Genomic DNA, 15,991 nt, shown 5'->3' on the forward strand with positions numbered 1-15,991 from the left:
TTAGAAATCCACAGTTGGTGTTACTTAGCGCTTACCTGGTTTTATTGCATATTTGCGTTGACCACCTTATTATAGGACGTGTGTTAATTACCTTATAGGTTGGGGGTGGAACTATTAAGTCCTCATTGAAGGAGAGGATTAGTGGGAGATGATCGCTAATAACAAAATCACCTATCATGGAGGATTGTTGATTGGCTGACAAATATGGGGACACAAGTATGTAATCTATAGGGATGCATGTTTATTTTAAACAAAATCCCACTGAGTTCAGTGTGGGAACCCCCCCCCCTCTCTCCTCTGAGCACGTGATGGTATGACAGCAATACTCCTTCATATTGATCTTTTAAAAAATCAAAATATTTCTTTTAGCAAATGGTAATCTGATTAAATACGATCTAATCATTAAATACAATTCCCCCCTTTCCCCTTAGAAAATGATCAAGAAGTGTACGAATGTCCACTGTGTCACCTTGTTTGTACTGACTATCCAGTTCTACAGGAGCATGTCGAATTACACTTGCAGGAATCCAGTTTTGTAGAAGGTAAGAGGGGAAGGTTTCAAAATATGAACAGTAGTTTTTTAAAATTTAAAACATTCTGTCATTTAGGAAATGGCTGTATCTATTCACAGATATGTGTGTTCTCCTTGATTTTATGTACATTATAATACAAATGAAATCCCCTAACGTGGACTTTGATTGACCTATTGTCTCAAAAAACTATTGAAACTGGATAAAAGAACAGTAGTGGCACCAAGAGAATCTTGTATATGCCTTTCCTTTCAGGGAAAATGTTGAAAGTGTCACATACTCATGTATGAGATATATGATGTGTTTGAAAAGTTGAACTTCGCTGGAAGATCTCTAATCTTCATCTTCAAAAATTTCCAACTTTCTGAAATCTGCCAGAATTTCTTCTGTAAAATATTGCATATCATAAGAGACAATTTGGCATCCAGCTATTAAAAATTTTGGTTGGTTGACCCTTTAAGTATTTGTAAAGCATTCTCTTTATCAGAACCCTTGTTTCTGATCCACAAAGTGATTAACATGAATAGGTTTCAGACATACCAATTACCATAAAAGGTTAATTTAATGGTTTCACTGTCAGTTACTTTTTACAAGAATTATTTTATAAAGATTTGTATAGCTATAAACAAAACGGACTAAAGAAAAAATTAAAAAACATCAGAAAAGTTAAAATTAAATCAAAAGACAAAGATAAGATAGAATATACATATAATACTGTGATGTAATTAATATAGACAGTAAGTAATGATAGCAGTTATGAGCAGTAAATAGTATTGTAATAATGAGCTTTAAATAGTGATTATCGTATTTTAGCATAAATCATAAGGTATCTATATATATAAAAAGCAAACAGTGAGTTTGTCCTTGATGGGCTAGCACAGGAACTGCTGGGCCAATTCCTCTGAAAATTCCCAGCCACTGTAGTCAGCTGCATGCAGAGTGTTTTTAGATGTTCACATACACCTGAAATTTCTCACACATGGCCCAGGTAAAATGCCTTTTTCCTGGCGCTCCATGGTGAAGGACATGCAGCTGGCTGTGTGTAACACTCCCAGGCACCCTTAGAATGTTTGTGCCCTTAGAATGTTCGCTGGCCAGATGGCCATATATGAGCAGTGGAGACAGATCATAGGTAATAACTCGAGTGGAAGTGAAACACTATACACATCGCTAAGCCATGTGAGACGCCAGGGTGGGTTCCCCTCACATGCAGGTACTCCTTTCACTCTCTCAGGCCTCACCCACTACTACATGAAAATACCACACAACACATACCATACACATTCAGTCTTCATCCTCACACTATCTTCTAATCTCTCCTCACATCCCACAACCACTTTCCTAATCCACTTCCTTACCCATATCTCCACACCCATATTGAACAAGCTTGAATGTAAAAGACAGCTGGAGGGAGGGAGAGGGAAGGGACAGAGGGGGAGGCATGCAAGGGAAGAGAAGTGAGCGAGGGGAGAGAGTGAGGAGTGGCATGCAAGGGAGGGGAGGGAGGGAGCTCAGCATCTGGATATGACCCACCCTAGTGAAGGGAGAGGGAAGGGAGGGAGGGGAAGGGGTGGCATGCAGGGGAGGAGAGGGAAGGGATGGAGGGGGAGAGATGCAAGGGAAGAGAAGTGAGGGAGGGGAGAGAGTGAGGGGTGGCATGCAAGGGAAGAGGAGGGATGGGGGCCCAGCATTCTGATAAGGACTCCTCCCAATCTTAGCTGTGGGAGATGAAAAGGAAGGGAGGGGGGGGTGGCATGCAAGGGGAAGAGTAAGTGAGGGAGGGAAGAGAGGAGGGGTGGTATGCAAGGGACGGGAGTGGGAGGGGGGGCCATCCAGCCTTAGATTCCCCTGAATCCCAAGTGGCAAGTTACAGGTTCGAAAAACCAGGCAATAATGCTACTCAGGAATAAGCTCTCTGCAAAGCAACTGTGACATAATACTTTGAATGGCTGTGTCTTGTTCCTCAGAGGGTTTCCTCTGTAGTTTACACCCATTGCCACCAACCAAACTTACTCCCAGGTAAAGGATCTTGACCAGCCAGTCTAGATGTGTGGGAGGGCATGCCTTTCCATCCTCCTAAAATGCGGTCACACACATCAATAACATCATATTGACAGTATCAGGCTAATGCGATTTCCATGAGCAATCGCATCATTGGGCTCCTCTTGTAATTGATTCACGCTGCTACTGTTTCTTTCCCATTTCACCACAATAACCAACAGCAACATTATATAGAATTAGATATACCTGTTAGTGATGCTAAACAATTTTATAAGATGCATTATAACAAAATATAAAATGGCTAAATGAAGCTTGCAGTGTTGGTTACTGTTGTAAATTTTTAAAAAATAATTCCCAAATATTGAAAATTAAATCCACATATTATTATCATCTACTCATAGAATATTGAAATGTTTCCCTCCTTTTGATAAGGAGGGAATAATAATAATAATAATAATAATAATAATAATAATAATAATAATAATAATAATAATAATAATAATAATAATAATAAATAGGTCATTTCAACAACTTCCTTTTCTGCTCCCCATTTTTTAGGAATAATTTAAATAATATGTTCTCCCTTTGTCTTGAAATTCTTCAATTGGCCTTTTATTCACATATGGTATTACTGCATATTTGCCTAGGTTGTTTTTCCCAGTCCTCTTGGCATGGGCACCTTTATGCTTTCCATTTTCTGCAAGTGTAACTCTGGCCGCCATTATCACATATCTAAACAATTCTCCCAAGGTTTTTTGGAATATATGTTGACAAAATGCCTAATGGCATACTCTAGCTTCCATAGCAAATTTGGTTTTAAAAATATTTTGGATTTTGGCATTTATTTCTTTTCTTTTCTTTTTTTTTGGCCTTTTGCACATCCACCTCATATGATAAAGAGTTCTGCCCACTTCTTTACATTTCCAACATTTCCCTGTATAGTTCTTATCGATCTTCTTGACATCTTTTGAGGTAATATACTACCAATAAAACATCTTGCATCAATTTTCTCTTGATGTTTGGGAAATTGTCTTTACAAAAGATGAAGGATAAGGGCAGAAAAGTACAACTACTATATTTTCATCTAGTTTCTTTTCTAAGTTCTAGAAAGTTTTATTTCAATATACAAAATAAGCATAAAACATAGATTCATTTTCATGCAATTTGCACAGAGCTTACTGTCTACATTTACTTTTTTTGAGCGATGTTACTTTATCTTGTCAATATGTCTTCATATTTAATAACATAATTATTGTGACACATGTATTTTCTACATTTTCTTCTGCTTTTGGTGTAACTTGGCTAAACTTTATTCCTAATTTTTATCTATATAATTAAAAAGATATTTCATTTTTCTTGCAATTCTAAAATTGATCTGTTATGTATAAAGGATTTTCGTTTTGCTGTAGTTGCTTGATCAGTTAATTTACTTGTCCATGAATTTGCATTTGGATATTTCTCTGTCTTCCATTTTGGAGCCTTATTTTATTTTATGTGATCTGGTGTAATAATAGGAAGAAACTTGCATGATCTAGAATTGGCACAGCATATCCAGAATGAGGAAGTTGCCCAACGAAGAGAAGCTGCAAGACAAGAGAGAGAAGATTTTCAAAAGCTGCAAGTATGATGACCATAGTCTAACTGCAAGATGTAGTACAAGCCTTACCTGTTATCAGTTTTTACTTTAGTATTGTGTGCAGAGAAGTGCAGAGGTCATGCAGTTTTGTAAACATGTACGCTGCTTTTGTGGTGCAGTTCTGGCAAATGCTTATTAAACTCTTGATTGCAGAATGTGGACCAAAAGGTGCACTTACAGTACAGTTCTGTGCACAGTTACCCCTAGCATCTTTGATTTTAGTGAGCATAAACTGGAGTAACTGCAAAGGATTATACTTACAGCAAGCCTTGATATTACAAAGGAGATAGCTTATTTCTTTCAACATTGTTGTTAAATCATTTCTTAATAGAGAGGTAATCAGTGGTGGGATTCAAGTAATTTAACAACCGCTTCTGGTGGTGGGATTTAAATAATTTAACAGCTGGTTGTTTACAAGCACCACCTCTGACTAGCTGCTCTTTGGGGAATGTTTAATTTTTTTTTCATGAGATCCAAGCTGTGTGGATTTGAATGCTTGAGTTCCTGCAGGGCACTTAATATTTATTTATTTTTAAAAAAACATTTTGCCACCCAATCAGAGTTCCCAAGGCAGAGACACTATGATTTCATAGTAAGGCATGTGGATGTGACCCTGTAGCTATCCATAAGACACTCTCAGCCTTTCACATAGATTAAACTGATTTTTCTTCTTAGTTGTAGCCTCCTCTTGTCACCCTGACAATGCATTGTGCTTTATGATGGTTCCAATGTACATGGTTAAAGTCAAAGCCATCCCATTCATAGACAGGTGAGGAAATCTTATTCAAGGGCTCCTCAGAAGTGCAATGTAAGGCGCTTTCTGCACGTTCCTCTATGTGCCCTCACACTCAGAAGAATCTCTGTCAAGCAAGTGGAGGGGTCGCTCAAGACGCTAAAGTGCAAGCTGCCCCAGGAGAGGCCGGCGCAGGGAGACCTCCAGGGTCAGGAGGACAGCCAGGGAGGGTCTTAGGGAGGACAGCAGGGCTAATGACGTAATTTGCCATGAGGTAAGGGGAGAGGGATGGGAAACAAGTGTTCCCAGCGTGCTTGTACCAGACTACAACACGCTGAACACGCTTCGCTGGCTCAAAAAAACTACCCTTTAAACTGGTGTTTTTGAGGACAGCCTGACGCCGCCCTGAGGGAGGGGAGGGGGAGCCAGGTCAGCACTGCTGCATTTCAACAGCAATCGTACTGTGCAAACGGGCGGCCTGGGGATCATGCTTTTGTGCAGTCCCCCAGGTCAGCCAAGCTTTTGGGTCTGCAAGGAAAGGGCCTAGCTAAGAAAAAATACCCCCCATGTAAGCTTGATGGGGACTGAAAATGTTCCAGAAAGCACATAAAATTAACTGAGTGTCAGGCCCCTTCCACACACACAAAATAATGTGTTTTCAAACCACTTTCACAACTGTTTGCAAGTGGATTTTGCCATTCCGCACAGCTTCACAGATCACTGAAAGCAGTTTGAAAGTGCATTATTCTGCATGTGCGGAATGAGCCTCAGTTACAGAAAATGCAGTGAGTTGATATTGGTCAGCTCAAGTCCTTGGAAGTTTATAAAGGGCCTAGAAGGGGCACGGAGGGGATAGAATCTCCAAAGGGCCTAGAAGAGGAACGGAGGGGGTAGAATCTCCAAATTCTTATCCTCCATGATTCCTTGCAGCCCCCTGAACTTAGGCCTTTTCCACAAAAATTGTTTACAACAAATCAAATGCTATGTTTTTTTTTTCTTTGAGTTCCCCCTGTTTTTTCCTTCTTTTTGTTCTGGAAACATTTTCCCTCCATTGTTTTTCCAAGCACTTTTACCACAATTATTTTTTTTGTCTTTTTTCACTCTAGTTTCCTTTGAGCATGTAATCATGTTGAAATGGTCTTTGAGCATGCAGTCATGTTGAAATGGTCTTTGAGCATGCAATCATGTTGAAATGGTCTTTGAGCATGCAATCATGTTGAAATGGTCTTTGAGCATGCAATCATGTTGAAATGGTCAGGCTTGGCTGACTTCTATGCTTGGTTTTGGGCATCTAGACCTCCTATTTACAGCTCCAATAATCTCAGTTTTATGAAAAGACTGTTCTGTGGATAAACAAAAAGAAATTTCAGATAGGACAGGAATGCAGATGTTAAAGATGGAATTCTGTAAAAATGGGTTATAATTCACATTTATTATCTGAGATTAATTATTCGAGCAAAAGTTTCTACGCCCCACAATATCTTATCAAGCTAGTTAATAACTGTTGGAGTGTGCCTGTTAAATTGTGTGTATTATTCATGCAACATTATACAAACTACTTTGATGTATCCTTAACAGAGACAATATGGCTTGGATGGTTCTGGTGGGTACAAGCAGCAGTCTTTGAGGAACATGGAAAAGGAAGTAGCTCAGGGAAGAATGGTTCCTGCTGAGTATCATAAGAGAAAAGCTGAGATGATGGAATCTTTGGCTTTTGGCATTGATGATGGAAAGACACAGACTTCAGGTCAGTATGCAGAGAATGTGAGCTTCCTCAGAAACCTGATTTAAAATGACGGAGTAATTTTAGCAGCCCCTGATGATTAAGAGTTATCTTATTATGGAATACGGATGCATACAGTAGAAAAATGTTTCTCTCTCTCCCTCTGATCTTTCAAGACAGAAGTAAAAGATGTATGGGCCTCAAGAACATGTCTATACATTATTAAGTCCTTATTAAGTATGCTAGTCCTAAAGTTGAATGTGGTTCTACCAGATTTGGGGACAATTTTTCAGCAGAAGATCAGATACACATAAGTGTTTTTAGATATTTTAGCATACTGGTACCATTGGCCTCAGAAACGTGCAATTTAGTTTTGCAGATAAGAATTTTAATTCTGTGAATAGTAACAGGCAATACGGACTCTGGCTGTCTTGTGTATATTTTATGATCCCTATTTAGTATCATTACAGGTTTAGCACTTTAATGGCTCTCCTTGTGTAATATCTGACAGGTTCTAGAGCATTCATTAATATATTCATGATTTCTTAATGTATAATACTAAGTCTCAGGGCCAATAACTTCACTGTTACCTGAAGTGAGTGGACTGTTTAATTCTGGACTGAAGCTGTATTATTCTGGTTCTGAAACACAGGATGGCCATCTGTCTAGCTGGGGTTTTTTTCAGGTTTCCCTATTTCCGTAATAAGTTGACTCTGAATTATTATGCATTAGCTATTGGTTTTATGTAGGGAGTCTTTTGCTGATCATTTGTCATTCTTGCTTGTATATGCTTATAGATATTAAAATCTATACCTTATTTGAAGTTCTTTATTGAAGTCTTGATTTATGTTGTATATAATCAAGTAAGTTACACTTACTTAGAAGCAAGAGCTATTGATTGTAGTGAAACTTGATTCCAAGTGTTCTATTTGGTTTCAAGTCTGAGTAAGAGATATTGTTCTTAAAAGTCCATTATATGTGCTGTAAATAATAGATATTGTGTCACTTAATGCACTCTAATGAGCAAGGTGTGTTACAGTCTATCTTTTTCACAAGCAGCCATGGCTGAAGGAAAGACTCGGATAGTGTCTCTTGTTATCTACTAGGGGTAGGAAACCTGCGGCTCGAGAGCCGCATGCGGCTCTTCTGCCCTTGCACTGTGGCTCCACGAGCCGAGCCGCTGGCCCCATCCTTGCCCGCCCTGCAGGCAGCAGGGCGGGCGCATCCATGCGCTTCTCAGAATGAGCGGAGTAAAAGGTAAAAAAACCCCTATATATATAGTGTTATCTTTATTTTAAATGTCAAAAATTATTTGCGACTCCAAGTGTTTTCTTTTCCCGTGGAAAACGGGTCCAAATGGCTCTTTGAGTGTTAAAGATTCCCTACCCCTGACTTAGACCATACTGGTTCCCATGAGCTTTGCAGAGTTACAGCTTACCATGGTGTCTGAAATTTTCTTTGCTGTTCAAAACATCTGCTCGCCTGAAATGCAACCAATATAACCTCCTCTAATTTGGAAGCTCCATCTATTTACTGGTTTAAGTTTTTACTGGTTTAAGTTTTTATTATCACTGTGAGAGAAAATAAATAGGATTTTGTTCTGTATGTATCTGCTTTGGCTAACAACATAGACAGTATAATAACAAAATTGACCTATTGTTGGTACCTGCCTCTTTCCCACCACCTTTTGTATTTTCAATCAGGAATTATTGAAGCACTCAGCATTTACTATCAAAATGAATATAAAGACATTAAGCGAGTCTGGCTTTCTGTGGGAGTAGATCACTTCCATTGTTCTTTAGGAGACAAAGGCTGGGGTTGCGGTTATAGGAACTTTCAGATTATACTTTCTTCGCTCCAAAAAAACAGCATCTACCAAGACTGTTTGAAAGGTATGCATTTTAATATCAAATTGTATTGCCCCACATGCCAGCTTATAACACACTAGTCATGGAATGTACTTTTTAATAGCCCATATTGTAGCCTTGATTTGCCTGCCCAAGTCCCTGATCCAGTTCCTGATAGCCCTGGTATAAAGCAATTTCCATTTTTTAAAGCAATGATTTTTGTCTAAAGTGAGTTAAAAATACAAAAAGTGAATGAAGCCCCTGAGATGTTTTCATGAATGGCCAGAAATGTTCACTTAAAATTCATGCGAACTTGAAGTAACAATTGAAAAATATACCAAAATAGTATATCTTAATCTATATATATAATGCTAACCGTGAGTTTGTTGGTAACAGGTCACCTCCCAAACGGCTGGACCAAATGGCGTGAAATTTTCACACACCATCCAACATGCCTCCTTCCATGTTCTCCTATTCTCTCTTCCCCACTGTGGGACCACTCCGGTGCCACACAAAAAACCAAATTTCCACCAAAACACCGCTGTGCATGCCACCGCTCACATTTGAACACCTCCACCCCCCCCCCAGGCAAATCCTCAGCTTCTATGGCTCACCACCTCTCCTCCTCGGCAGAATGCGATGCTCCAATATCAGACAGCTTAATAAATTCTGAACGTGTTCCCTTATCCACTCTCTCATTTCTCTCTTTGCTACAGTGAAGTCACAATTCTTCCGCTTCCTATCCTCGCTGAGCCACATGCCTGGGACCAGTCTCTCTGCCCTCAAACCGCCTCCTGCTCTTCCATCCGCGGCCTGCACACAGACTCCCTAACTCCTCCCATTTCCTACCACTCACTGCAGCCAACAGCCCCACTTACCACTCTTACTCCTGCTGCCGCCACTCATCGCTCCCTCTTGTTGAATAGACCTTCGCCAAGCCTTTCCAACAGCGGGCCGCTTCCCAAGTGCCTCCCCGTCCACTTCACCCACCAACATGAACCACGCTTCACTGGGCCTCCTCCCGCACACTCCACCACTCTCCCAGTGGCACCGACTCCATCCATGTCACACACCTTCCCCACTCCTCCCTCATTCTCAAGGCTTCCTGGCTCCACCAGGAGGCGCAGCCCACTTCCTAGCCGCCTCTGTCTCCTGCCCCCCCACCAAGGGATGCCCCCCAGGATCACCATCCATCCGGCTGCTGGCCCTCTGGACCAACACTGATTGCTACCTCCAAGGTGGCAATCCCAGGGGTTTCAGCAGCTCAGGGGTTTCAGGCCCCCGAGGAAGGGAAGATTTAGACAGTGGGGATGTGCTGCCAGATACCCCAACCTCCTCCCAGCAGCCACACAAACTCATGTACTCTGCAAGATGGAAATGAATTGAGCTTCCAGCAAAGCTGTAGGTTTCCACCGGGAGGTTGCCAGCCGCCCTCCCTGCCATGTTTCACAAGCTTAAGGAAGAGGTGCCCCCCCACCCCCTCCCAGATAACACTTTGAGAATCAGGGATGACTTTTACAGGTATCATCCTTTGGGTAGGGCTGGCAGATACCATATATTCCGTTTTCCAAGCAACCCTTTCACAATGTATACAGGGAAGGGGTCTTTGCTCAGTAGGGGGATATTTGCGGGATGTTCTGCACATAAATCCCAACTCCCTAAGCATTCATTTTCTCCAGGGAAACTGAGCTTACTCTGTAGGCTGTATATGAGGCTAAGTTGTCTCCAGCAGACCTTCACTGTTTCTACACTCTCATACCATGTAACCCCACTGCCCCGCAGCAAGTGGTAAGTGGGGTCCTGCCGCAGCAGCGCCAGCAACCTAGGCCCCACATAACACCCCCCCCTCCACAAAAGGTCAGCTGGGCCCAGGCCTTCCCACTTCCACCACACCCTCCAGACCTCCCCGAGTGACCTGCGTGCCAGGAGCAGCCCACGCCTCCACACGTTCAGCCACAGCAACGCTAGTAATTATTATAATTATTATTATCATGTTATGCATTTGCATGGCACGTTTCAACTATTAAAATATTTTATAATCGAAAGTGATGTTGTCCCACGCTGAGGCCTCTACTAAACTTGTTCCTGGTCCGTAACAGGTGAGGTATGATGGAGTACTCTCTCATTTTGAAAATATCCAATGTCAGGAAAAAGGCTAGGCCAGAACCCTAATCCCTGAGATTTAGTTTTCTGTATGCATTCAGTTTCCCCAAAATATGAATTGGAAAATACACCTATAAAAAGAATTTTATCATTTCTTTTGACCTGACTAGCACAGAATGCAGGCAAATCTGTAACTTGATCTTTTATTTGGATTATTACATCTATAGAAGAGGAGGAGGAGGAGGAGGAGGAGTTTGGATTTATATCCCCCCTTTCTCTCCTGTAAGGAGACTCAAAGGGGCTTACAATCTCCTTGCCCTTCCTCCCTCACAACAAACACCCTGTGAGGTGGGGTGGGGCTGAGAGAGCTCTTGAAAAGCTGTGTGACTAGCCCAAGGTCACCTAGCTGGCATGTGTGTGTGGGAGTGCACAGGCTAATCTCAGCCCCAGATAAGCCTCCACTTAAGCGGCAGAGCTGGGAATCAAACCCGGTTCCTCCAGATCAGAGTGCACCTGCTCTTAACCTCCTACGCCACTGCTGCTCCCGTGTATGTGCAATAATTATTTTGTATATGAAACTTCATATAATGTGTTTTGTGCACAATTCATATCGCAATGTATGTGTACAATTATTTTGTATATGCAGTTTCTGCCCCACATCTTTGCATTCACGGAATCATTTTGGAAGAGCATTCAGTCATCTGAATCCATACTGCTTGCAAAAATTATTCACTTTTACCATATTACTGAGGCTGGAGTTAGTATTCAGTATGATTCAGTATTGTCTGGTTTCTGACAGACAATGGTTCTGGGAGGGCAATGTGGAGCCACCTCACATGTTGTGACATGTATTTCCCAGTAACAGTTTGGTGACTTGTCATTGCTCAACTCTATGTCCTCGATTGGTTGCAGAACTGAGCAGGGGCTAGCTCAGCAGTTCCACACATGCCATTGAAATTGTACCACAAGGGACACGTAGCAGTTCCCAAGCAAGTGCCACCAAGGACATGGGTTTCTTAAGGATGCTAGCAACAAAACAGGGAGCCAGATTTCAAATACTGTGTTTGAGTGGAGACTGAAGGGTTAAACTCCTCCTTTGAGGCAAACTGAGGCAGCATGAGCCCACAATTTGCAGTTTATATACAGAATCAGATGATGGTATTCACTGTACCTGACTGCACTCTTAAGTCAAATCCCCAGCATACCAAATCCTGAAATTAATTGGGCAACTCCTGATGAAGTCATGGGTGGGACCTAGTGATGCACTTTCACAGTTCGGCATACTTAGCTCCAGTCAGGACTTCTTAATTCCCTGTTTCTCCATGTAACTATTTGAGTTGTATTCCTTTGTATACTATTACCACTTTATCTTATGCCATTAAAGGTTTGTGTACTGTGAGTTATGTTCCCATGCTCTAACTTACCTTGCTGATTTATAGCTAAAAAGACACATGCTTGCCGTTGTAGTTAACTTCAGCATTTTGTAGCTAAAACACTTTTCTCCCCTAATTTTTAGATCTTGAATCAATTCCTTGCATTTCAAAAATTCAGTCATTGATTGAAAATTCCTGGAAAGAAGGTTTTGATCCCCAAGGAGCTTCTCACTTCAACGGTAGATTACATGGTACTAAAGCATGGATAGGAGCATGTGAAATTTATTCACTTCTAACTTCTCTCAGATTAAAGTAAGTGCTGCTAATCAAAGGAAAAATGTTTTGACTTCACAATAATTAATGCTGCTGATTTCTCTAAGTACTTTTTGTGTAGGATTTCAAATGCAAACTGTTCCTGTGTAGTTAAGTCATGATTTCCAAAGGGATTGGAATAGTATGGTATGGCTAATATAATGATTTTAAAAATCCTTATTGACTCTGTCATACCATAAATAGGCATGTCATCCAAATCTCATAACATCTCCCTCTTGTTCAGTGATGGCGAACCTTTTCGAGACTGACTGCCCAAACTGCAACCCAAAACCCACTTATTTTCTATCAGAAAGTTCCTAACTCCAGCAATTTAATCCCATTACTCAGGTTTTAGTTTAGAAAAAAATGGTTGGCTCCCAAGGCATGTGCGTTACTTGGGGAGTAAGCTTGGTGGTAGTTCGGTGGCTTTGCTTTGAAGCAACCGGCTCAACGCTTCAGCCATGGGTGAATCATGACCCTAGGGAGGGTTTAATTCTCAGAAGCAAGTCTCATTGCCAAGGCAAACTGCTTACTTCCCCAGGTAAAGGGATCGTGACTTTTCGCTTCTTCCCATGAAAAATCAGTGGGGCTTAACAGAAAGTTTTACTCACACTGCTTCCCCAAAACTGGGACTTGGGTTTAATGCTAATAATCTCCCTGAAATAATTACATTATTATCACACTGGGGGCCTGGGGAAAAGGGGGAGGGGTGTGTGGGAGAGGGAAGTAAAACTCTCTCTTTCTGAAATCCAATAAACCCTGTCAAGGAAGACTCCACAGTCCCCTTCTACTTGAATTGCTTATTGATTCAATACACTCATAGAAACTTCTTCTTTTTTGTAGTTTATTACATATAACAGGCAAGCTTACAAGTTGCTCTAACGAATTAACAAAAGAAAACTTCTGGAAAAAACGAACTGGGCTTCAGCTTCAGTTAAACCCTCACTCACTAACTGCCCTTCCTGTGTTCTGAGCCACAACATCCTCCAACTGACACTTTCAGAATGTTCCTGAACTTCACATGCCCCTTTCAGCTGAAATTTAGGGGGCTAAATGTCCTCAAAATTTCAGTTAGATCCAATCATATCATACAGGCAATTATATATAATTAACCATTACCCCTGACGCACTTAGTGCATCAGCACACACATTGTCCCACTCTTTACATGTCTAATCTCAAATTCATAACTTGTAGGGCTAAGGACTATCTCAAAATAATGGCATTGCTGTTTTTTCATCTTGCTCAAAAAAAAGGCTAAAGGATTATGGTCAGATCTTTACAATAAACTTAGACCCTATTAGGTAAGGATGTAATTTTGATTGCCCACAAAATGATGTAGGCATTCCTTCCTCATCGTTGAGTATGCACATTCTCTAGGCACAGCTTTCTCAAGGAAAACTATTGGATGCATCAATTGGTCTTCGCCTTCTGAACTAATGTAGCACCTAAACTCGTTCAAGCATCAGTATACACTTCCAAATGGTTTGTTAAAATCAGGGAGCAACTAATGTGGAGCATTTTACAACAGCTCCTTTACCCCGGCTAAAAGTAGTTTGACATCTATCGCTCCAAACAACTCTTAAATGGAGCTCGCTTTACATAAGTCTTGATAATGGTGTGTAGCTAGTTCCCACTTAGTTGGAGGTATTGAACTTCTATAAAACTCCAACTAATCCTAAAAGGACTGAATATCCTTTTTGTGGTTGAATAGTCTCAATTCCCTAATACTGGCAACTCCAGCTTCAAGAGGTTTAATTTGACCGCTGTCGGCTACAGTGACCAAGGTATATCACCTCCTTCCATCCAAATTGACACTTATCAGGTCTCGTGTTAACCCAGCTTCCTGAACCTTCTGCAAAACCATTCGTATATGTTTTAAATGGTCTCCCAGGAATCAGATATGCTGGCTATATAATCCTGATAACCAAAGGCATAATCTAACCCAGTAAGAACCTTTATCAATCAACCTCTGGAAGGTTTTTTGAAGTCTGCTTAACCCAAAAGGCATTCTCTTAAATTGAAAATGCCCAAGCCCTCGCGATACAAAGTTAGCTGTTTTCAGAGGCTTTAGTTAGGGAATTTGCCAATACCCTTTGAACAGTCCAAGCTGCTTATAAACTTAGCACTAGCTAATCTTCCACCAATTCCTCCAAACGGGTGTGGGATAAGGATCAAGAGTTGTCATTAGATTAACCTTTCTAAAGTCTACACACAGTCTGAATTGTGAGGGGTCACCTCAGACACTTGCTTTTTTCTTCACTAGTACCATGGGTGCTCCCCATGCACTGTTACTTGTGGGCTCACAATATCCCACTTCAACATTTGTTTAACCTCCTTCTCCACAACTTCTTTCATAATGACATATTAGGGTATGGTGTGGTGGTTTTATTAGGTGCGACACTTCCAGTGTCAATGTGGTGGGAAATCAGGAGTCAAACCGGCCAGTTCAGTAAAACAACAATTCAAAGTCCTTAACAAATGTCTAACTTGCTTACATTGCCCTTCTCTGATAAACCATCTGAAATTCAACTTTACTCACATCAGAACACTCCTCAAAATTCCATTCCACAAACTCATCTGCTTAGTGTCAACTTGTAAATTGAAAAGTCATTTTCATAGATCTCTCACAATAATGGTTTCAACCCCATTCTATGGCCAGTTCTCTGCCCATCATCTCTTGAATTCATAATTGTCATTGCAAAACCTGTATTATCACATAAGGTCCCTTCCAAGCCACATCCAACTTAATAACAGGCTTATCCACTGACAGTAATAAACTTTATTACCCACTGCAAAGCTGGTCTAGCCTTAACATCAAAGTAGGTCTCTTTGCTTTTGCTGAGCCTGTTTCAAATTCTGCTGCAGCTGTCCTTACTTCCTGTAGAGTTCTTGCAGCCTACAGAAATATGCATTTACATCCTTGGGACAAGAGTTGTCAGTAAAGCCTCCCCAATTTGCTCTAGCTAAGCCCAAAGGGACCCTGGATATCTCTACCAAAACACACAACTGATTTGGACTAAATCCTAGGCTTCTCTTGGACTGGGACCACTGGAGAGCAAACGCCAAATATGGTACCGCTTGATCCTAATGAATTTGAAATGCTTTAGTACATAAGACCAACAATTGTCCTGTAGTTCTGAATGGCTCCCTTCCCACTAAAACCATTTTGACTTGAGGGTTATACTAATTGCTAGGGGCATGCTGAACCCCTCAGCTAACTCTCAGCACAGAAAAAATTTTCATCACCAGACATCAAATTAGGGCTTGATCAGTCATTAGTACTTTCATCACACCATATGGGACAAATTCCATTAAGGCCTTAGCTACTGACAGATGTAATGTTTCTACACCAAAAGGTACAAGGAAATCTTGGTTGTATTGGTCAACTATAACTACAATATACTGTTTTCCAACTACTTTAGGTGAAAGGACCTTAAATGTCCAAACTGACCCTGTAAAGGGTTCATCACTACTGTAGGGTCAGGAGTTTCACCTAATTCTATCAGTAAGGCAGTCTAAACCTGACATACATCATATTCTTGCAAAAACTCTTAACTGCTTTAATAACCCTGGCCAAAACGCCTTTGAATTCTTTCCATAGTCATTCTTATTCCTAGGTGTCCAGCCAATGGGACACTATGAGCCAGTTCTAAAATTTCTTCCCCTGTACTTCTCTTGAATTACTAACTGTGGTTACTTTTCCCTTCTCAGAAAAAGCCCTGCCTCCATTTT

At 41.0% G+C, this 15,991-nt stretch overlaps 1 protein-coding gene across 3 annotated transcripts in view; it reads left to right on the forward strand.

The window, feature by feature from the left end:
• The window catches only part of ZUP1 (zinc finger containing ubiquitin peptidase 1), a 29,419-nt gene that overhangs the window by 815 nt on the left and 12,613 nt on the right, over positions 1 to 15,991 (forward strand). For 2 of the 3 annotated variants that reach the window (XM_048492330.1, XM_048492311.1), the window contains exons 2-6: positions 432 to 542; positions 4,046 to 4,152; positions 6,479 to 6,647; positions 8,327 to 8,515; positions 12,090 to 12,258. In XM_048492330.1, the coding sequence (XP_048348287.1) occupies positions 432 to 542; positions 4,046 to 4,152; positions 6,479 to 6,647; positions 8,327 to 8,515; positions 12,090 to 12,258 (745 nt within the window). The remainder of the gene's footprint in view (positions 1 to 431; positions 543 to 4,045; positions 4,153 to 6,478; positions 6,648 to 8,326; positions 8,516 to 12,089; positions 12,259 to 15,991) is intronic. The other variant, XM_048492321.1, reaches the window with a different exon arrangement.

Source organism: Sphaerodactylus townsendi, linkage group LG01, assembly GCF_021028975.2.
Source record: "Sphaerodactylus townsendi isolate TG3544 linkage group LG01, MPM_Stown_v2.3, whole genome shotgun sequence".
NCBI classification, from domain to species: domain Eukaryota; kingdom Metazoa; phylum Chordata; class Lepidosauria; order Squamata; family Sphaerodactylidae; genus Sphaerodactylus; species Sphaerodactylus townsendi.